The sequence below is a fragment of the Epinephelus fuscoguttatus genome, linkage group LG1, assembly GCF_011397635.1.
Source record: "Epinephelus fuscoguttatus linkage group LG1, E.fuscoguttatus.final_Chr_v1".
NCBI lineage: Eukaryota > Metazoa > Chordata > Actinopteri > Perciformes > Serranidae > Epinephelus > Epinephelus fuscoguttatus.
The window spans coordinates 22855862-22879326 of record NC_064752.1 but is presented as its reverse complement, the minus strand read 5'-3'; the positions used below and the strand labels follow the sequence as shown (position 1 = coordinate 22879326).

The following is a 23465-nucleotide window of genomic DNA, read 5'->3' as shown; positions in this document are numbered from 1 at the left end:
TTTCTATTCTATATTTATTTCCTTGACCCTTGCAGTACTTTGCCTTAATGTGTATTTCTTGCACCAAACAGTGAGGCAAAGTCTTTGTGAGTGAAAACCTACTTGGCAATAAACATTACCATGATTCTCAAATAAAATTACTTACTGTTGTGAGTGTAAGAAATGTTTTTTACTGTTTTATATACTGCTGGGTTGTCTAAATTGCAATAATATATAATATTTTATAAGCTTAAAAGATTGTATAATATAAAATCTTTTGTAAGCAACTGGGAACTGTAGCTGTTTGACAGTCATTTTTTTCCTTATAATTTGAGACATGAAATGCACAAGTAGTGGTGCCTTTTTTCCACAGTATAGTGGTGAAGTAAAAATTATTGATATTAATGTTGGGTGGCCCGGTGGTTCAGTGGTTGGCTTTGTCGCCTCACAACAAGAGGGTTCCCAGCTCGAATCCAGGGTGGGTTTTCTCTGGGTACTCCGGTTTCCTCCCACAGTCCAAAGACATGCAGGTTAGGTTGATTGGTGACTCTAAATTGCCCGTAGGTGTGAGTATGAGCGTGAATGGTTGTCTTCCTCTATGTGACCTGTCCAGGGTGTACCCCACCTCTTTCCACATGTTAGCTGGGATAGGCTCCAGCTCTCCCATAACCCCTAACAGACTAAGTGGTTATGGAAAATGAATGAATGAATGAATGTTTCTTATTGTAGTTTCAAAGTTAGATGAGTAATTTTGCCCAGTCTGACAACATGAGATCTTCTATATCCACTTGTTCCAGTGCTTCAGTCTCATTTTTAAAACGTGGCATCAAATGTTAAATTCTAGATGTTTTTTCCTCTCATCATTTTATGCACTTTACAACACACTGTCACATTGTGGTATAATCTATTTTATTAATCACAAACTCTTTTGTACAATATTAATAAATATCTCTTTCCTCACTGACCTAAACAGAAATGTGCTACTTCTTGATGAGATGTTTAAAAAAAACCCACTAACATAAAAATTACAAAACACTACTTCACTTTCACTATGAAAACTCCTCCTGTCACTGAAGGCATCTTTGGTTGAGGCATCTCTGTATCTTTCAGTCTGTTGTCAGTTCATGTCACTTCCAGCACACCACGATGTTGGGGTCATTTTCCAAACGTTCGTCCAGCTCCTGGTAACTGATCCCTGTAAAATAAAGACACCGTAAGCCGACATGTTTTCTACCATTACTTATACTGAACAAACAGAGGGAGCTTTAAAACCTGCCTGTCTTGCAGCAGATCTCATCATAACTATGGCAACCGGTGTAGAGTCGAGGCAGCCTGCTCCTCTCGTCACGGATCACCTTCACAGGGTATTTCTGCAGCCGTCGAATTAGAGACTTCATCAGTCCAAACTGGATCAGCCTCCTGGAAGGTGAAACACACAACATGACGCAGGCATGTAAATAAATGTCACTCTGACCTGACCGACCTGAGAGTCACAAAGTCTTTCCAGGAACTGATAAGGTGAATGATACTGACCTCTCATCTACCCTTTGAAGCTGCTGCGAGTAGCGAGAACAAAGGTCTCGGACTGTGGTCCCTGGACTCAGACCACAGTACAGCTGGAACACATCCCTCAGACTGGCACGCTTCTGGCCTGACACACAATGACAGAATGATCGTCACAAAGTCAGGAAAATAACACTTGAGTTCAGCAGTCATGGCTCTTATTTACCCTGCTTAGTGACGTAGTTGAGGCATTCCTCCTGGATGGACTTGTCGTCTATGAGGCTCTGGACTTTGGGGGTGGTGCAGTACACATTGGAGTACTGGAGGGAGGTAAAAAGACAATCACCAAACTAAACAAACCTCAAACAGTTATGACTGAGAACTAGGCCACTGTCAGCAATAAACAGTAATAGTTTCCAAGCAGTTTTATTGTCAGTGCTGCTGTCGCAAATACAACCACATCATTGTCAGTTTCCCTCAGAGTCTAGCAACTACCATCGTTTCCACGGTAACTTCAGTCCGCCATTCCTGCTACTGTAACTGCAAAGAACTTACACTGAGGAAAGCTACTGACAGCTACTGTGGAAAATAAAACTGCTCTGCTCTTCCTGTTTGGTCGTGCAGTGGATGACGCACTTCCTTTTTACTGTAAATTGAGTCTTCATTTTCCCGGGGGATCGTACCCGCTGACAGACAGCACTGCGCTGAGAAAGTGAGGCTCATAGGGAACTAATCTAAATGCATATGGTGTCATTATTCTATAGCCATTACACTGTGTAATCCACATTTACGTCAAATAATGACTCTTCTTCTCATAATTAGATTTTTTTTAAAATCACAATGGTCCTAAAATCATAAATAGTACCACCATACCTGAAATATTGACACCAAGGTCACGACACCATAATACCTGTGAAGGAAAAGAGGAATTTCAGTATCTTTTCTTGGTTTCTTTCGAAAATGAAAGTCTGCAACGCACACATTCAGGCTGTTTAAATGTCTCAGAGACTTTTGTTATCAAGATGTTTATTACATATGTTTCTGCCAGAACTTCACGGGTAGTTGAGTCCCTACGGTCATTAAAAATGTTTAAAAATGTAATAAGTGAGAGGTTAAAGGGGTAACATTGGTTTTAAAAATATGTGTTTAATATTACCACCTTTAAAATGAGGTTCTTAGAAATTAAGTACTCTTTATGAAAGGTTTAATCATAGAAATAAAATGAGAGGGAAACGGACATGTCCATTCAAGTCAGTGAAGCAGGATGGTCAGAGCGGCGGCCATTTTTATGTGTGCCATTGCCATTGCAACCATTGCAGCAGGCTAACTTCTGTATAAACAAACCAACTTCCAACTAAACAAGAAATGGAGTAGTAACGTTAAGTTTTCAAACAAGCAATCTGTGACTTTTAAAATATTTTGTTACTGCCATTTCCTTTCTTCTTTTGTTGCCATTGATTAAATGTTTGTTGAAACATGATGTGACGTTACTGTAGCAGCCTCTAAACGACGAGTGAGAGCTGCTGCTCAGTGGATGAGGGAGACGGAAGGGATAAGCAGTGTGTAGATCAGCATATTGTCACATCAAACTCTGTAAATTAAAGGCTCATTTCAACCAAAGCAGAGTTGGTGATTGTTGGAAGGGTGGACTTACTAACTGGATGACTAAAAAGGCTAATCAAGACAGTTGATGAGATTCGAGAGCTCCTTACCCTCCAAGGAGGACGAGATCGGCTGCCATAGAACAGTGACAATAAATGATTGTTACGGACACATTAATGCCATTGTTGTTGTTTAGAAAGCGCTGCTGACACGAATGTTTTATGTCACAATAGAAGCTGATGCTGTTGTGTTACATGAAACGCCCAATGCGCCTATTTCGATTCTATAGCCGCATATAATCACACTGGAGCAGGCTGATGCCACCATCATTTGGGTTGTGTGTAAAAAGGGCTTAAAAGGTGCTCACGGTAATTGTCTTTCATTTGTTTTATCACTGTGTATGATTTTTGTTGATGTGTCGTTACAGGGAAATTGTGAATAATTTTCAATAAATTTATTTGATATCATCACATTCCTGTTGTGCTAACGTGTTTGAGCCTGTTCATGAGCAGACGCCAGCTTCAGAGGTTTTACTGACAGACTGCGAGACGTATATATGAAACTCCTTCTGTCTTCTATTTTCTTGTGGTTTTCACAGTGTCAGTTTCCACAGTGTCAGCTGACAAAAGATAAAGACGTACAGAATACAACTTCAAAAGACATATGTAAGATGTGTGACTGTTATGCCACTGGACCAGCGTAGCTACACAGAGCATAAATCAAAGATAGCAAATGAGATAATTGCTGCTGACGGCCAGCGCTGATGAATAGGATAGTGGCTTGTCATGATGTGTTGTGTGGATCGACCCTCGGGCTTACTTTACATAGAATACAATGGATAAGGGTGTTCTGATGCACATCAGCTGCTATTGGTGTGTGTCAGCCTTTTTTCGCGGAAATATACTTACAGGAGATTCTGTACCGCAATGCGAACAAGATTCAGCTCAACATCCGCTTCAGCTGAGATTTTCTGGATGTGTCTGAACCCATCAATGTAGGGCAGGATCTGCAGTAAACAACATACAATAGAGCATTATCAGCTTGTACTAAACTCCATGACCTAACAGGCCTTAGGCCTTTGATCACTAATCCTTCTCCTCTTCTTAGAATTTGGGCACATATCTTATCACAGCGTCGCTTGATATCAGGCACAAGGCCTACCTGTTGCGTGGTGAGATCCCACTGAGATTTGATGAAATGGTCTTTGCACTGGGTGAAGACAGGCACATCGTACTCTTGAACGATAGGAGGATCCTTTCGCAGATGGATCAACTTTAAGTGGATGGTGTTGGATCCGTCTAAAAACAGACACAGAGCAGATAAAACACACTAGATTTTAAAAATTCTCACAAGTAATTGTTGCCATCACAAAATGTGGTTTTAAAAATGCCAAATCATAAACTTTAATGTTCAATACTTTTCCTAAAAGGGTAAATCACAGTAAGAAAATCACTACTATGCTTTTTCCCAAAATACATTAAAGACAAAGTCAAAAAGAAATAAAAGTATTGGTTAATGAACACAAAATTATCATGTCACTTTTGGTGCTGTGGCAAAATAATCTCTAAAACTAGTCAGAGCAAAATGAACAGCTCAAGAAAATGTTTTCTACGAACACTTTATGAACACGCTTTACAGTCACTCACTTAATCAAGGCTGTTTCCTGTAACACACACACATACACACACTCTCTGCATTTCACCACCACCTTTGCATGTATAACAAAGGGGAACACCATCTAAGTTAATAATTTTAATGTTATGTTCATGGCCTAGCAAAGGTCGTTCAATATTTGTGAACATGAGCTAATCTCTCTCAAAGCCAGAAACCAGAGAAGTTAGTCTATGTTCACATTACAGGATGATGACATTGCAGTGCAAGCGCCAATCTCCCAAGTTGTTTGTTGCAGAGGTCAGATAACAATTTGTCATATTATATATGTTGTGGTTGAGGGCGAGGAGACAAAGAAATGAAAGCCATAGCTGTAGTTCTATTTGCAGCTGTTGCTGATAGTTCTGTGGAAAGAGACGTGTGGGTGTGGATGATGTGGTGGCCCAGTGATGTGGATCATTTTTCAAAGAAACAGTTCCTCTAGAACTTTAGGATGTCCAAGGCTACATTCTAATATGTCTGTCAGCGCCTCACGACGAGGCTGTCACAGCAGGAGTCTAGCAAGGTTATCTCATCAGAAAGATTCTTGCAGTCGGACTTTTATTGGCTGGCGGCTGGGGTAACCTACTGCAGTAGCAGTACAGCTACAGCAGCCTGCTGTAGTTACATTGTACTGCTTTGATACAGTACAATGTCAACAACAAGGTCTGATTTAGAGGTGCAATGGTATGGGACTTTTAAAATACAATAACCCCCTCTGAAAATATAACAGATCATGATATATGGTTTTGCATAAATATTATTATCACTTACAATGACCCTTAGGAATGAAAACATAAGAGTTATTTTGGTGGAACAAACATTTTGTTATAATTTAAGTTTGAAACCATTTTTTAATGGAAGTTTGTCTAAAAAGTCTGACAGGCAGTGGAGGAGCAAAGGAGATGAGCACACGCAGGTAAGGTTCTCCATCCGGCTGTATTTTTTCCCCCTGATATCGAAGACAAGCAAATGTACACTGTATGATCGTCATTTTTTTATACCTTGGTTTACAGTTTCACAGTTTATCACTGCAACCCTAGCCTGGTGATGAATCAGAAGGTTTCCACAAAATCTGACATGACCATTCTCACAGTGGTCACACTGCTCACAGATCTGATTGGAAAATATCAGACCTCTGTGTCTACACTACTCTGAAAAAAATCAGATCTGTGTCATATGAGAACAAATAAACCATATTTTGGCCACATTTGTTTGTAATGTGTACATAACCTTAGTCCCAAACTTGTGACGTCATAAAGTATAAAGTCTGGAGCTGATCCGTAGACAGTGAATGGGAGTATGATTTAGCACTCTAGGTTTTGGATTTTAGAGTTGTTCATGTTTACTAATATTTTTGGGCAGTGTCAGACCATAGGAATAACATGTATGAATTGAAAAATAAATGGACGTAGTTCCCCTTTAAAGAGACAGTATAAGAGACAATATAAAATAATACCTATGGGTAAAGAGCAGGCTCCCGTGGCATTAAGTTCCTCTAACAAGGTCGACATGATGGGTAAGAGTTTCTGCTTGCTCTCCTCATTGGATATGAAGCCACTCTCCAGCTGCAACGAGACAAAAACATTCATCATCTCTGAGAAGTCTAATTACCAAGAACTATGCCGTCATCAAAGTGCAGATGGGAAAACACATCACTCACTACCTCCAGAGTTGTGAGGTACCCCGACAGCTTCTTGACAATCGGCTCAAGGGCACACGTGTTGGTTTGTGCGTCACAAACAAGGCCAAGGTTAAACAGGAGGGCGTTTCTGCTGTACTTTTTATGCTCAATGCACACAGGACAGCCAATCAACTTTTTGCCCATGGCAGTGCTAAAAATAAATAAAGAGTGTATTAATTCAGATGTACTGTACATAATTTTATAGCATTTTTTCACATTTTTATTATAATTTTCTCCTATTATTTATTTATGTTTCTTGATTTTTGCAACACTTGCTTTCATCCTTATGTTACGCACCAATTAACCAAAGCAAATTCCTTGTAAACCAACTTGGCATTAAACTGAATTCTGACTCTTACAGTAGTTTGATACTGAGACGAAGCAACATAAAGACAAACACAGATATAAATGGAGGACAAAAAGACTGGCTTATGGCGAGGAGAGGAAGCATTAGATTACATACACTGTTATCAGTTTGTTTTGCAGTTCTGGCTTGGTGATGATATAAACTTGAACTGTGTCAAAGAGCTCCCGAGAAATGTATTCCTCCGGGACCTGTCAGGAGAGGACACAGGGAACACTGTGTGGTGAAAAACATCCTATAAGATACACTGGGAAGGTTATGTACTTTTCACTTCCAAGGTCAAAACCGCAAGAATATGTAGAGGGATAAAACACCTGCTTACCATTAATAAAGATAAATTATTCTAACTTTAATTACATCAAAGTTCCAGTTTGTAGGATTTAGGGGCATCTATTAGCAGAGATGGTATCTAATGTTCATAGCTATGGTTTCATTAGTTATAATCACCTGAAAATAAGAATAAATAAATAAATAAATAAGAATGTCTGATAACCAAATGTTATCAGACAAAACAAATCAAACACTGACAGTGAAATGAGTCATTTTCTGGGGGTTGTTACACTCAAGACAATGTATCCACTGATTTACAGACATCTATTCTGCCATGTAAGTCAATGGGAAAAATATTTATTAAGCCACAGTGTATCACATGATGTAATAACACTGTTTGGCCACTAAAATTGGCTTCAAATCACTGTGCACTTCCTGCTTTATATCTACAGTACATACGGAACGGATCTCCTTCCAAAGATTCTGCCATGTTGTTCTACAGTAGCCCAGAAGGTGAAACATAACACTGGCTCTAGATAGGGCCATTTGCATTGTTGGGTTAGCCACCATAGTTCTCCTACATCCTTTGTACTTGAGCAAAGTTTCAGTTCTGCAAACTCTTCACTAGATACCATTAAATCGTACACACAAGAGCTTTAAGTGACATGTCCAAAGTCTGGCCAGGATCACAACCGTGGCCCTTCTCTTTCAAAATATACTGTATGTGGCCGACCACACAATACTAGTTAATCTAGCAAGATCACTTTGCAAGAAGGTAGAGCTAATTTGTTTCCATAAACAGACTGTGAACAAGCAAATACTGTTATCCAGCGAGGGCCACTGCTTTAAGGAGTGGATTAAAGTTAAATATGTTTTCACTGAGAGATGAAGCAGTTGTGTTTGTCTCATATCCATTTTTTTTTAAATATCTGTATAATGTGAGAAGCAGCTGGCCCCCAGTTATGTTCACATTATCTAATGTGGCCTCCTTTCAAAAATGTTTGGACATGCCTGCCTGTCAGGATGCACAGACTGTCCTAGAACAATCTGTAAGTCTGGAAGCATTCACCAAGATTTATGGCAAATTCTGATACTGTTTTGAATGAAGTGTCCTCATACTTGAGATAATGAGAAACAGAATTTAATGCATTAATATACTTTCTATGTTTCTGATACCAGGTTATATGATTACCACAATTTAGCTACCACAGTAAGGATATATATGTCATGTTGGTAGTGTGTTTGGTAATTAATGAGGTAGCTGTGGTCATTCTAATTAACTACTACCCTTATTAAAGATATACACTTACCTGATATGTTATCTTTGGACCCAGGGTGGGATGAAACTCACTGAAAAATATACACTCTATTCGAGAGGTCATGCCCATCATAGACTTTGTTATCAGGGCAATCTTACCCCAGATATCTAACTAAATATTCAGTGTCTGTATCAAATGACAGACTCCTGTGTCAGTGTGTGTGTGTGTGTGTGTGTGTGTGTGTGTGTGTGTGTGTGTGTCTGCCCTGGCTTGTCTCAACTGTTATTTAGCATCAGAAGCTAGCTGCTAGCATCACGTTTAAACGTTAAAAAACAAGTAGCAGCCTCCTGTGAAATACACTTAGCAGCTCTAACGACTGGACAACGTCTGAACAAATGTGTTACCGCTGTACTTTGACAAAAATGCCTGTCAAACTATCAGCAAACTATCCAACAACTCTGCAATGCTCGACACATTCATGCTCACCAGGCTGGGGAACAACAATACTGATGTCTTCACGAGCCCCTCGTACATTTGTAACGCTCGTAACTGACGTCGTACATTCTCGTAAGTTCTACGTAGACCGCGGAGGATGTGTGTTATTTTTAAAACAATTAGCCATTCATGTGATTTACATTGTCTCGGCTAATACAACGTGAAAAATGTGATAAAATCCTCCAGTTTCGTGCTAATTACTGTATTTTGCTTGGTATTTCGCGTGTTTCATGTTAAAAGTTTCATATTTTCGACAGTCCTTAAAGGTACCACTGTTCACCGGGGTCGGTACTGCGCAGGTGCACCGCATAACAGGAAATACTATCAACAGTGTTTTGAAGCGTGCCATCAGGCTACAGAAACGTGGTTTAATGTCCATTTAGGTTTACATGTAGGACAACAGTATGCCTTAAGGATGCAGCGAATACACAAACTATATGTTCCTATAAAACGTAGAGAGTTATGATGTAAAGGAGGTGTTTGTGTAGAATAATAATGTGGAGAAGATCTCTGAGTGCAGGCTACAGATGCTTTGGGTGCAGGAGTGTTGGACCAAAGGTAATTAACATGTCAAATTGATTTTTGTTGTACTCTTGGAATACTATCTGGCTTTAGCACAGTGGAGTAAAGCAGGATGTTGGAAAATAACCCCCTTACCAAGTTTTAACTTTACACCAGACATAAAATAGGGAAAAGTATGAAAGTAAATGTCCCTCAATATCTTGGCTGATTAATGATAAATGAAAAATAACGATCCCTACTAACAACTAGACTGCTTTGTTTATATCTTTATTGAGCCTAATGATTGATGTTCACTTACATTTGAGTGGATTTAAGAGGCAAAAGATTTAATTTCAACTTCGGAAAGACGCAGTCTTCATCAAATCTGGGTAAATAATCACACTGACAGATTGAGCTGTCAATCCCTGACTTCATCACCAAGATAAAACTGTAAAGGGCTGATGGGTGCGTATAAGAGCTGGATAGATGTTCATTTATCCACAATGCAGTGAGGTAGTACTAGAATCAATCCCTGTTTGAACATTTTAATGAACACAGTGACTCAGTTGGTGAACTGTAGAATTCAGTTCAGTTCAATTCAACTTAATTTACCCCGAAGGAAAGTCTTGTGTCAGAGAATGCTTCAAATTACAGAAACACAAAGTACAGTAACCACAATTTAATGTCCAAAACCTGTACCAACCAGACAACCAGTTGTCGGGTTCCCCGGGTCAGGGTCACTCACTGGGCCCAGTTTTAGAAAAATAGAGTATTAGAATTATGTTTTCAATGAGCAAAAGCAAGAACCAGCGCCTAACAGAGTAACAAGAAGAGTACGATAAGTACAAGAGTTACTAAAAATGAACTAAAATGGTGAAAAAAAACAGACTGTTCCTGATAATCAATGTTATATTAAATATGATATAACAATGAAAAGTAGTATTGCACATGACTGAGAAAAGGATATTGCACTACACTGATGAGTGATCATGATATTTAACTAATATGTTTGAAATAAGTATGGCAGCCATTAATCGTCCCCCTTTTTTAATATTAGGAGGGTCAAGACTCCCTGTGTCTCCAAAATTACAAATCAACTAACACTTCCGTATTGATTAATCTGTAAATCACACTTTATTAACTAATTACAAATGTCCACCTGAAGTTTATGGACCCCAATGATATATCTCAAAACGGATTATTTAGTTCACTAACTCTCAAAACTGGAGGTATTGTAGTAGCTCAGAAATACAAATGGCTTGAAGCAAAAAGTAGACAATGACTGTCAAAGAAACTTCTCTTCATTGAGTTCCAAAAACAGGCAATGGTCCAAACAAGGTACTCAGTCGAAACAGGTAAGACGTAGACGTAGCATCATCAGTCTGGCAAATGGTTAGGCAGGCAGACACAAAGGCTAGAAAGTGAGGAAGGATGCAAACTAGCGCAGGTGAAACCAAGCCATTGTTTTGTTAGTCTCAAGTAAGTGTAAAATCTTTGCACTCAGGTCCCAAGTCAAGATGGCCACATCCTAAGCCATATCTCAAGTCAACACTGACAAATCCCAAGTCAAGTCTTAAGTTTAAACTTTGAGTTTCAAGTCCTAAACACGTCATAAATCACTCTCCACCAAATGTAATACCATTTTACCAACAGAGTAATAATAAATTAAATTTCTAATGCTTTTTAAAATATATATTTATTTGTTAAAACAAGTTTGTTGGAAGTTGTTGCATCTCCATCTGTAATGTTTAACCCACATATTTTACATACTGCAATTAATTTTATGTTGACCACCACGTAGTCTCTATATGTGAATGAAATGATCTTTTATGTAATTTTTTCCAACTGGCACTTAGCAATGTAACATTAGTTCTTCATGGTTCTCTCCAGCGACTTGACTTGGTGTTGTCAGATTGGCTCAAACAAAGTACATCTGGGGAATTGCATTACTTGATTCAAAAAATGAATGGAAATTACCTGATTTGAATTGTGGCACGTTGAACTTTGTAAAAAACATATAATAATCTTTGGGCTTTGGGGAAGGTATCAAGTAAAAAAAAAAAAAACTAGACAGTCTGGCAGGGAAGGAGTGGAGATGGGCCGTTACATATCCTGCTGGGCTGATTAGGGAAATAGAAAGAGGGTGAGTATGTGGGCGGGGAAGGTCAGGTGATGGAAATGTGAAAGGTAGGAGCGGGCTTGAGTTGTGGCAGATATTGGTTTTAATGACAGGAAGCGCTCAGCCACAGATATTTGGTATGCTCACTCAAACATATTATCTTTGTTTTCCTGTCACTTACAGAAATCCATTTACTTACAGCTTCATGAAGCACAGATTATTAGAAACACCTCTCAGTATCATGCAGTCTTGTATTAGATTGCATCAACTTGTGTAGGTATATCTAATCTCACATAACTCAGAGTACAGATTACTTGATCCTCCACTGAGCAGAGGAAGCTGAAAGCTGGTGAATTGCGGGAAAGACATGTGTCTTGGATATACGTCAATCAGTGGTGTCCGAGGTTCAATCTGAAATTTTCAAATTCGACTCGGTGTCACTTGTGTGGCAGTGGGGATTACCCTAAGGGGGGGTCACATGGATAAACCAGCAAGTGTGAAATGCATGTTGGAATGTTACTAGAAACTCTCTTTAATCTTTTAGGGAATTTGGGGCTCCCATGCAGTGCGTACATGCAGCGCTCCGGCCTTACCTGCAGGCAGGATCACAGCACTCCAGGCAGTGGACTTATGGAGGAGACACTTTGAAGAGAGAGGTGTGACGGAGCCGGACCACTCCAGTCAATACATCATTGCTCATCTGCTCGGGGCTAAAACTGTGAGAGGGAATTCTCTTAGCTCATTCTTCATTTTCTGACGCATTTGCTGAATAGCTGCATTCTTATCTAATAGCATGTCATGTTCATGTTCTTTATGCTGTTTCTGTATCCAGATAGAAAGTCTCGAGCAGGGGAAGTTAACAGAGTTTCTCAGCCAAGAAAAAACAGAGCAGGTGTGGAAGCTCTGCTCTAGACGCTTATCCAGGTAGAAGGTTTACAGACACCTCTGTGTGAATACCCAGATGTTTTTTACTGAGAATACTCATGAGTGTGTGTGTGTGTGTGTGTGTGTGTGTGTGTGTGTGTGTGTGTGTGTGTGTGTGTGTGTGTGTGTGTGGTGCAGGATGCCTGTGCAGTATGTGATTGAGGAGTGGGACTTCAGAGATCTGACACTGAAGATGAGACCTCCTGTGTTCATACCGAGACCTGAAACTGAGGTTTAAGAGAAGAAAAACAGGCCACACATATACGTACAATGTACAATAAAATCCCCAAAGATCAATCAGACATAACATTTGTGTGTGTTGGCGCAGGAGTTAGTTGAACTCGTGCTTGCTGATCTGGAGACAGAGCCCAGGACTGGAGGGGGTGCAGGTGCCCAGCACACATGCTTGGAAGTGGGATGTGGCTCCGGTGCCATTTCTCTGAGTCTGCTGAAGAGTCTGCCTCAGGTGAGGTTTGTGTTTATTGTTGGAAATAGATTTTGAGCCTCTAGTAATGTCAGTGTCGGCCTGTCAGTTCACCACTGTGATTCAGGCTGAAATATCTCAACAACTTTTTGATGGATTATCATGAAATTTGGTACAGACATTCATGGCCTCCGAGGATAAAGCCTCCAAACTTAAGCGATCTCGTGACTTTTTCTGTGTTTTAAGTTTTCACTTATTGGGTCAAATATCTCAAGGTTGATAGATGCAATAGGCACCATTTTTTTTTACAGACTATCATGGTCTCCAGATGAGTTTGGTATCTCTGACTTTTTGTTTGGTAACACCATGAGCGGTGGTTTTGAATCATATATATTTTAACAACTATTGGATGGATTGCTGTGAAGTTTGGTACAGACAATCATGTTCTCCTCTGGATTCATTAAAATAACTTTGGTGATCCGCTGACATTTCATTTGGCCTCAAATACCTACAAAACTAATGACATCCCCATCATCACCAGCTGTTCTTTGCGTCTAGCCATAATTAGCAAATGTTAGCATGCTAACACGCCTATCCAAGATGTTCAGCATGGTAAATATGACATGCTCGTGATAAGCATTTTAAAAATGTCATTGTGGGTATTTGCAATGCTGGCATTAAAAGAGTATTCCACTGCACTTCTATAAATTTTTTTCTAAATGTCATCTTTTTTATTTCCATGCATTGTTTGTTCTTGTTCAAACCTGCTGCCTACATTACCCACAATGCACCATGAACACCAACAGTTAAGTTGGTGATGTGGGTGTTGCATGTTGAGTTTCATTTACCTTGGACTTCAGAGCCAAGAATGACGTCACTCCAGAATTGACCAGGTTACAGTAGAAGTCGGAAAACCGAGATGTTGTTAGCAATCCCAGTTATAGCCAGGTTAGCCATTTTTAGCAAAACCAGTTGGTAACAAATTACACTGTAATGTTCACATACAATCACCATAGCAACATGTCCACAGGCAGAAGTTAGACAGTACTGTGTGTATGACTGTTTTAATGAGACACAAATAAGACAGCAGTGCTAATAAACTGTATAATAGTTAAGCTTTTACAGCTGTTAGTGGGTGGAGCAGCCATATTGGATTTTGAGATCAAGGATGGGGAGGTTTTTCCAAATTTTTGAGTCGTAAATCCAACTTCAGGGTTGTTCCAGTTGAAATATCTGACTGGCAGCTCGGAAATTACGACTTCCCAGTGCAAATGGAACACACCAATTTGCTACACCCAGATATTTTGTCATTTTCCAACTTGTAGTCCTCAGCCACAACCAGCGTCACATTTATCAGACTTTGCGCAGCTCCCTCTGAAGCCACAAGAGGCTTTATGCAGTGTTGTTACAAATGCAGCAGCACTCCCCAAGACCTGCAAACAGACGTTGATGTGTAAAATTTGTGGAGTTCCCCTTTAACATTAGCCTGGCTGTAGATTCATAGTCTTGTTTTGTAGATGCTGAAATGAGGAGTCAGTTAAATGGTCAGTAGGTTGAGGGAGAATGTATTTAGTACAATTGTGATGAGTAACATACTAAACACTGGCTTGTGTCAATTTCACAAATGCTAACAGAACAACAGTTTCCTTGTCTTATGCTGGTCAGACTGACAAATGTAGTAATTTTGTTTTTGGAACAGGCAATAGCCATGTCTGAATTTTGACATTTTAAACTCTAAACAATGCATCAAAATCAGTAGGTTATCTGTTAATGACAAAAAAAACCACCAGTATCTGCTGTAGAATACACATGGGTGAGTAAAGGAGCTTTGTAGTAGAATGCGTCATTGTTTTCACATCATAAAGCACAGTACAAACATACTTTGTAATATCCTATCATGAAGTTAGCTTTGTCTATTTGTTTTTCTTTCTCCAACTGTTAACAGATCGTAAAGTTGTAAAAGTGTCTTACAAGGTCTTATAGATGATTTTCCCCGAGGTAGTTGTATGCACACAGTAAACAGCAGTTTAATTGTTTGTTTCTGTCTCACTAGCTCAAGGCCAGCGCCGTGGATCAAAGCCAGGATGCGGTGGATTTAACAAGAGAGAATGCGCTGCGGTAATTGTACCATAGCACATGCGCAAGTTGTAAATGTCCCATTAGTTTACACTGATTGTGGTTAGAGACTGACAATGAGTGTTTTTCGAATCAGGGTGTACAGAGTGATGCATAAAGTCTGATGAAGGATTTTCTCTGCAGGTTGGGGCTTCAGGACAGATTACAGATTTATCATATAGATGTGATGAAAGGTATGTGACAGCACTACATTGCAGATATTAAAAAAAAATAAACATATTGCCAATTTAAAAAATAAAAAAAAAGTATTAATTTGTGTTTTGTCAGATGCAGATGCTGTATTGAGCCTCTGTAGCCACGTCTCAGCTTTGGTCAGTAACCCTCCATACCTGTTCTCAGAGGATATGACGACGCTGGAGCCTGAAATATTGAGGTGACTGTTTATTTATTTTACCTTCCCATAGTTAGCATCTATAAGCAGTATAAACACATAATAAATGGTTGTGTAACACATTATAATAAACTATAATGCAGCTTAGCTGTATTATTTATGGAGCTGTCAGCATTTACAACTCTTCCTATGAAGTCGCCATAACTTCTTCATTTAATAAAGGATTGACAGCACAGTTTAGTTTAATAATGATTACATGCATGAATAGATCCTTACAGTGTGCTGTAAAAAAAAAAAGCTTATACACATTCCCGGGAAGATTGAAGATAGCTCAGTATATTTGATTACAGTACTGTAGCTAAGTCATCAAGCATTCATGAGAGAAGTTAAAGGAGGAATTATAGTTATTGAAAATATGGGATATTAATAAACACTATAAAATATCTATCCAAATTTAGCTTTAGCCAAGTTTAGCCATGGCTATCTTGCTAGCAAGCTTTAGCTTGGTTTGCCTCTTTAGCTTTAGCAGTATAGTTGAGTGGTGTGGTTTCTGGCTGTGTTTTGCTGTTAGACAAAATTTAACGTGCTGTTTTCTCTTTAATTATTCATTTTTATGACTTAAAGAATTTTTTTATGCTAAAACATGACAAGTCAGATTCTGGTCTTTTCTAAGTTTTGACTGAACACATAATATTGGCTTTAGGCCTACAGTGTGCTATAAACCATTTAATTGAGTGTTCATAAATGCTTAACAGGGGTTGACATAAAGTCATGCTGATAATTTTACAATTCTTGACCAAAAATAATATTGTATGTAGTTGTGAAATTTGATGTTTGTTTCGGAGAACCCGAGTAACCATGTCGAACCTTTGAAAATGCATAAAGTGAGTTATAAAATTAATTTGCATCAGTGCATTTGGTGTCCTTAGAATTATAATTATTATTAGTAGTAGTATTTATTAGTATTATTAGAAACATGTGCATTAAATGGATGTATGTAAGTAATTTATGGATTACTGTGCACCCAGGTTTGAAGACCACGCTGCTTTAGATGGAGGTGAAGATGGCCTAAAAGTGATCAAACAAATTTTGACATTGGCTCCACAGATTCTATCAAATCATGGGTAAAGAACCCCACTGCCCGACACAAGCATGCACACACACACGCGTGCGCACACACACACACAGACACAGACTAACCCACCTGGGTTTAATTCCTAACGGCGGCTTGTCACAAGAACAGCATGTTCTGAAAAACACACGTATCGCGTTGCCTCTTTAATGAGTTAAGCTTTTTAAGAGACTTCCAGTAAATACAGTTCCAGACATGTGCCACTTCCCTCATGTCAAGGTTGCTTCTGTCAATTCTGCCCAGTAGATAATTATTCTTTAATCCATTTTGTGTCCTCTCTCTGGTGAATAACAGCCGTGTTTACTTGGAGGTGGATCCCAGACACCCCCCGCTCATTCAACGGTGGGTGGAGGTGAATGTGGAAGAGATGCATTATGTGGAGACACGGCACGACATCAGCGGCAGGTCTGTGTAGAGAGCTTTTATGTCTGTCACCTGAACATCATTAAAGCATTTTGTCATCATGTAACCTGCTGTAACTTCATGCTGAAGTGTCCACCTTTTAGTCCCATCACTGTCTATTTGATTTAAAGTACTAAAATCTTCACTCAATTACAAATTAAGCTTAATGCACCCCTGCTATTTGCTTCTTTTGCATTTCAAATACAAATTCAGAGGTTATTTGTTTTTGTTTCCTAGGCCACGATTCTGCATCCTTCAGAAAGAAGAGTCACACAAGCACCACAAGCTGGATCTAGATTGAGAAACTGAGATCCTATTACGCTGGCTTTTGCCCAGATCGCCACAGTCTCAGCTCCCCTACCCCCACTGAGCCACCGAGCACGCGCTCGCACCCATCTGATCATTCAGCATTCACAATTTGCAGACGCTCAAATCATATTCATGTCACTGTTGCACTTTTAATCTGGTAACATTTGTGATCACATCCTGCGCCGCAATAAAAAAAAAAAAAAAAGTGTGCGAGATGGCACAATAGCAGGCTCAAAGCTGAAGGTAATTACTGAGGCTTTTCTTAGAACACTCCCTCTCAGAATCTCACCCTCCTCCCAGGAAGCATTCAGTAGTTCTGTGAATCCGCTGATGAACGGTCCTCCCCTTCGCTCGTCTACTCGCTGACTCAGATGCAGCCTGTACGCATTGTTGAGCAAAACACACACACACACACACACACACACACATACACACACACACACACTCACACACACACACACTCACACACACACACACACACAATGTGGCCTTTACTTCCTCACACAATCTGGGTCCCACACACACACTTAATAAAGCTCAAAGGCCACAAAGTCTTTGTGTTTCAAAGGTGATTTGAAGCCGAAAATATTTCGAAACAAGTGTCACAAGAGCGAGTCATCATGTGGTGGTTAATAATAATGACGACGATGATGATGACAGTATTTCTCTTGACCCCGTGACTAATACTGGCATTTTTAAGAGACAATGACTAAAAGAACGGCAAGTTAGACTCCAGTTGGTTACTTTAATAGAAAAATGTACACATGTAAAAGGTAGAAAAAATGTTGTACTGAGAAAAATAAAATGGCATAAAAGATGTCTCAATGGAATCAGTGTACTTCTCAGGAACAGTATGTACATCCAGAACAGATGAGGGTATAACAGATATGGACCATTTCCACATCCGTCATGACATATGAGAGTACAGTACTGAGGTTTGCTCACAAGTCATCTTTTTCTGGGGCTCTTCATCACCCAGTCCACGACAAATATAGTCAGAAACCAGGCACGTCAGCATTAACTGAATTTGTACATATTTCGTCAGCAAAAACACAACCCTGTGTCCAGTATTTTTGTGACTGGCCTCCAACTGCTGGAGCAGCGGTGTCATTTACAGGCACACAGAGGACCTGTTTGACGGTTTCTTTCCTCAAAGTCATCAACATGGACTTGAGGGACCCCTCATACCTTGAAGGGATAGTCCTGTATGTAACGCAGCAAAGGCCTTGGGAGTGGTAGCTGGTCGGGGCAGTCAGAGTGTCTGTTTATGACAAGGCGTGTAAGGTGTTGTAAAGAGGGGAGGCCTTGGGGCTTGTACACGGCCCGCTTCAGTTTTAATACCACAGATGTCTCCTGAATTGTCTGCTGAGAGGGTTTGGTAGGAGCCTCTTCCTCCACCTTCCCCTCCTCCGCTTTCCTCTCTGGTCCCATGTAGTGTTGCACCAGACTGAGCACGTTGGGGAAGGACGACAGGCTGGGACGGGCCGGGGAGCTGGAGTCAAGCAGAAACTGGGCGCCGCTGTACTGGATGCGTATACTAGTGGGGCCGCGTGCAGTCCTGACCGAGAGGGTTAGCATGTACAGAGGGTGGCTGCTGTCCCGTACCAGAAAAGCTCCTTCAGATGCCTCTTGTAGTGCAGCATGGGCCTGAGCTGCAGTTACAGCTCCCCAGTACCATCCTACACACAGATACCTAAATATTAGTCACTGTGAACACTCACTTTTCACTCCCATGTGTGTTGCTTAATTTTACAGTTCACGATGTATTAACTAACAAAGGACAAAATGTGCCAAACAGTGTCTGGAACAGCTTGTGGATTTTCAGGAATCTCACTTATGGCTGCAAATGTGACACAATTATACTGTACCTGAATTTTCTAGATAGCAGAAGTTGCTGGCGATCGCCCGCAGGTCCTTTGTGGGGTCCCATAGCGGAGGGGTGCTTTGAAGGCAAGGGGTGGGAGGTACAGTTCCTGTCCGCATGCCCCGTGGGGCTTCAGTGGACGGAGCAGTGGGAAGAGGAGTCCTGGGACTGGAGACAAGACGGAAAATACAGTTTAAAAACACAAACATTTTTACTGCAGGCGTCCCTCCTCCATGTTAACACAGGATTCCACATCATTATATGCAGTTAAGTGGTTGCTGCTAAAAGGAGGACATTCCCTCTGGTCACACCACTGTACTGTTTCAACTTGAGAACCACAAAATTATGATTTTATAGTCACATTTTTATTTTGACTTTGTGGCACATTTTGTGTTTTGTCTGTTACAGCTGGCAATCTGGGTCAGAGCACTCTTGGAAAGAACATTTTAACCTCAGGCTTTCCTCGTTAAATAATGGTTAAATTATGAAAGAACTGTGTAATTACTTTTATTAGAAGTGTGAAGCATCTGATGAAAGGCATTTTTTGGTTTTATAACAAGCCCTTTTTTTATTAGGAATAGGTAGACTTGAGTTACACAGAGTCCTCACCCTTTGAAAACGTTTATAATTAACTCTCCTGTTTACAGACTATACATATGACTTAAGGCTACATTAGAATAAATTGCTTTTACAGGCAGAATTGTTTTTTATGTGTTCTTATTACAAACAATAAAAGAGAAAAACGCAGAAACAAAGAAAATCAACTCACCCTGGTACACAAAGAATCATGCTATATCTTGAGTCCTCTGGTTTAAGATCCGGTCAAATTTTCTCCTTCAGAAAATAACGAGAACATAAAGAGACTGAGCTCCTGTGTTTAAGAAACAACACATTTAGGAGAAAATAACGTCGGTGAGATATGGACAGGACTGTGAGAGAGCCCCGCGCGTCCCCGGTCAGGGTCTGGTCCTGTACTTTATATAAGAACACTGTGTAGCCTATAAAACGTACAGTTTGAAAAAGAATAAAATGGAAACAATGAGTTTAAAACATATAAATCTCCGTCGCGGCGGTTTGGAGTGTGTTGTCACCAGAATGGGATCCAAATGTGTGAAGGACAGAGTGTAAAGGCTTGGCTTTTAAAATTTACCGTTTCCTAGAAGTCTATTCTGAGAACAGCACCGGCGGCTCTGACGTCACGCCGGCCGCACCAACTCCCATTCCGCACCAACCGCTGCTGCGTCCCTCGCGCCCTCAGCCAGCGAACCACTCCGGTATTAAAACGCGTTGTTTCGCGCGTAAAACTCTTCTTTTTAGCGCTTAATTCTCAGGAGAACATGTCATTTTTTCAGTCCGTGTATTCAGACTCACCCCCCCTTCCACCCCCCCAGGTTTCCACCCGCCGGCTCCTGCCTTCGCTGAACCGGCGCTCGCTCCCAGGAATCGCGCGGCAGCTTCTCCCTATCCGCTTTCCAGGAATAATTGCAGGGCTTGACTCCGCCCCGCCGGGCGGCCCTGACAGAGCCTTCTTTCTGGGAATTCACCGCCTCGACATTAAAGATAATAGGAATGCACACACAGGCTGTTTCCAGTAATATAGATTTCCCTCGATCCTGGTTGGAAAAACACGGCGAGAGGTTTTCTCGGAGGTTTCTGTCGGAGTAATTGCGCTCGAGAAAGCAAGTTGTTGTTGTGACACGAAACTAAAAGACGGCTGAAGTCTACTGTAAGCTCAGAGACATGTCATCTTGCTCACGGTTTGTTCCACCTTCACTTTCATATTGCATTATGCTTCATTTGTTAAACCAATATCTTTGAATGTAAAATTGACCTCTCCTGATATTTACTTTCTAGGGACTCTATCTAGGAAATCCACACCAGCTCAATATCTTTAACTTTAAATGACTTGATTCATGCCACACAAGGGCTGCTGAGTGAAACACTGATGCTGGATTTTCCCTATGTTATATCCCCACAACAGTCTGAGCCACCTCTCTCACACATGTGGTACACTGGAAACAAAGCAACACGTGAAACGATCCTGTATCATAATCATATCCAGGAGAGCCTACTGATCCCAAACAGCCAAATCTCAGCTATTTTCCAAGAAATCCTGAAATGTGCGTTCTTTTTGTTCCAAGAAGTCTTGTGGACTTTTATCTCACCCTGCTGGATGCGGTTGAACAAATATGGTTTATAAGTTCAGAACGAAAAAGAACACCACAAATATTTTTGTGACCCCCTCATTTTGTTTTATTACATTATTTATTCTGTAACCAGATTACTTCTATCACTGTCACACACAAAAAGCAAAACGTGCAGCACTCACAGTCCATTTAGAGCAATCACATGCAGCACATTAAAACAGGAACACACAGACATGGAAGAAACCATACAGAAATATGTGGTGTTTTCCAAATGAACATTGTCTCGGAGTGCATTACGTGCAGTTTTGCTTTGAGAGAAGAGACTCCAGAGACAGAAGAATTATGCATCTGAATGATCTAGTTTGGTAACTGGAGACCATTACAGGTAGGCAGGGACATTACTGAGAATGTGCAGCTGAAAAGGAACATACTGTATGAACGTTCCTAGCTCTTTCACACTGAGGTCTGTATTTTATACCTGAGCATAGTGTAGAGCTCTTGAGTGACTAGTTTGGAAAAAAAACAGTGCACTTACGACACAATGCTTAAGTGCAAGAAGGCCAAATACTGAAAAAGGAGGGCTGTGCACACTAGTCCAAATCCTGCTGCAACTAATGATTATTTTCATTGGACATTAATCTCCCAATACTTTTCTTTATTAATTGATTGATTGTCATAAGGTCAGCAAATAGCTTAAGTATACAAAGGCATAGGTTTTGCAGCAACAATGAGAGGGACACAAATGAAAAGGGGGTTTCGGAAGTCCTCCACCAGAAAATTTTGAGCATCAAACACTTAAATTCCTGATTTCTGGTGAAGTTGTATCCATCGATTAATGATTTAAATGACTTAAATTTAGTCAGAGTAGATGTCTTTAGCTTCTTTAATATTTTTATTGGAGGAGACAAATACGCATGTTCTAAGTATTGAAGGGACGTGTCCTCTGTGCCCTCCCTGAAATGTACACCACTGTGTAGAGATATGAGTCCTGGGAGTTTGAGGGTTCTGCGCAGTGTCTTAGCTGTTCCTAGGACTGCACTCTTCTGGACTAAGACCCCAGATGTTGTACCTGGAATCTGCTGGAGCCACTCTCCCATACTGGGGGAGAGGGGGTATACATATATATACTTCCCCAGGTTTAGTGTTGTGTAAGTGTTTCCTAGTGTTAAGTAGCCAGACTATTTTTTCTGATTTAGATTAACCTGTAAATGATGTCTGTGATTAAGTGATTAATAATCTAGTCCATCAAATGTTAAAATAGTAGAAGAAAATGCCCATTGCGACATCTCAGACCCCAAGGTGACGTCTGCAAATGGCTTCTTTTATCCAAACAATAGTCTAAAACATATTTAATATACAGTTATGACTAAGAAATCAATTCTCACATTTCAGAGGCTAGAACCATGACGGTTAAGTATATATATATATATATATATATATGTACCTACATGAACATATTGTTCATTTTCTGTAACAGGAAATTATAAATCCATTAGCAAACATCAATCAAACCAGAACTTTGAAACATTACTGCCTATTAAATTAAATGTTCCTCAAAAGATTTGAAGAGCATTTAATTAAAAAAAGAATTTTGTTTATGCAAGCTCTTCCTCCGTGCACAATTTAATTTTTGACAATTGTCAGCTGTGATTAGCTCCTTAATTTCCATTTTACACTTGGCTGCAGATCAAAAGTGCCTCTCTCTCTCTCTCTCTCTCTCTCTCTCTCACACACACACACACACACACACACATGCCACATAATTGCAGTGATATATTGAAAATGCTCAACTTTTTCTGTGTGAGCACGGTACATACTCAGAACTTAGGCTTACTTAGAATCGGTAAGTGGATTGATGTTTGGGACACAATGAATAACTGTTGTCCTCTTCCAGCTTGGAGAAAAAAATGGGCGTTTTCCAGATTATTCTGAGAAAAGCTTTAAGTGCCTGGAATCAGCAACATAAATCCATCCGTTGCTTGATAGGAGAGAGGAGCTTATTCATCAGCAGAGCTTTATTCACAAGGAGCAGGACAACTGCTGATTAGAGATGTCCTCCACATAAAAAAATCCTTTTGAACAATTTCGGCTTTTAGTGTGTTGATTTAATCTGCAGATAAACGTGGTCACACAAGGGCACTGCGTAATGCATAAGGTTTGAAATGTGGCAGTGATTTTTTTTTTTTTTTTGCCATAGTGGCAGCACTGCTCCAGGTGATAGTAGTTGCAAATGGTTGGACAGTCCAGTTGGTCCACAACTTTGGTCCAAACGGACGTGTCTTAATAACTCTTGGGTGGATAGAAATTCATCCCCAGAGGATGTATCCCTCTGTCTTTGGTGTTCAGCTGACTTTGTATCTGGCACCACCA

General features: G+C 40.2%; 3 protein-coding genes across 4 annotated transcripts; 1 reads left to right on the top strand and 2 right to left on the bottom strand.

Annotated features, from left to right (window-relative positions):
* Positions 1–161: 161 nt before the first annotated feature.
* nprl2 (NPR2 like, GATOR1 complex subunit) lies at positions 162–8799 on the bottom strand. Its single transcript, XM_049584982.1, has 11 exons — positions 8363–8799; positions 6882–6973; positions 6401–6569; positions 6194–6302; positions 4246–4382; positions 3993–4090; positions 2356–2392; positions 1709–1802; positions 1513–1630; positions 1256–1398; positions 162–1174 (listed from the first exon to the last, which is right to left on the bottom strand). Exons 1-11 carry the CDS (start codon positions 8441–8443, stop codon positions 1107–1109), a joined length of 1146 nt encoding a protein of 381 aa, XP_049440939.1. The 5' UTR covers positions 8444–8799; the 3' UTR covers positions 162–1106.
* Positions 8800–9127: 328 nt separating this feature from the next.
* hemk1 (HemK methyltransferase family member 1) lies at positions 9128–17914 on the top strand. Its single transcript, XM_049583731.1, has 11 exons — positions 9128–9364; positions 11971–12144; positions 12259–12350; positions 12489–12582; positions 12679–12816; positions 14828–14892; positions 15034–15083; positions 15178–15283; positions 16270–16365; positions 16668–16778; positions 17013–17914. The coding sequence occupies exons 1-11, from the start codon at positions 9302–9304 to the stop codon at positions 17074–17076; spliced, it is 1053 nt and encodes a 350-aa protein (XP_049439688.1). The 5' UTR covers positions 9128–9301; the 3' UTR covers positions 17077–17914.
* cish (cytokine inducible SH2-containing protein) lies at positions 17810–20365 on the bottom strand. Of its 2 annotated transcripts, XM_049583751.1 has the most exons (4): positions 20099–20365; positions 19718–19782; positions 18953–19116; positions 17810–18763 (listed from the first exon to the last, which is right to left on the bottom strand). In XM_049583751.1, exons 2-4 carry the CDS (start codon positions 19735–19737, stop codon positions 18267–18269), a joined length of 681 nt encoding a protein of 226 aa, XP_049439708.1. In that variant the 5' UTR covers positions 19738–19782; positions 20099–20365; the 3' UTR covers positions 17810–18266. The 2 variants fall into 2 exon arrangements, with proteins under 2 accessions (XP_049439708.1, XP_049439701.1); XM_049583744.1 differs by lacking the exon at positions 20099–20365 and having other exon boundaries at positions 19718–20092.
* Between the last annotated feature and the right edge of the window lie 3100 nt (positions 20366–23465).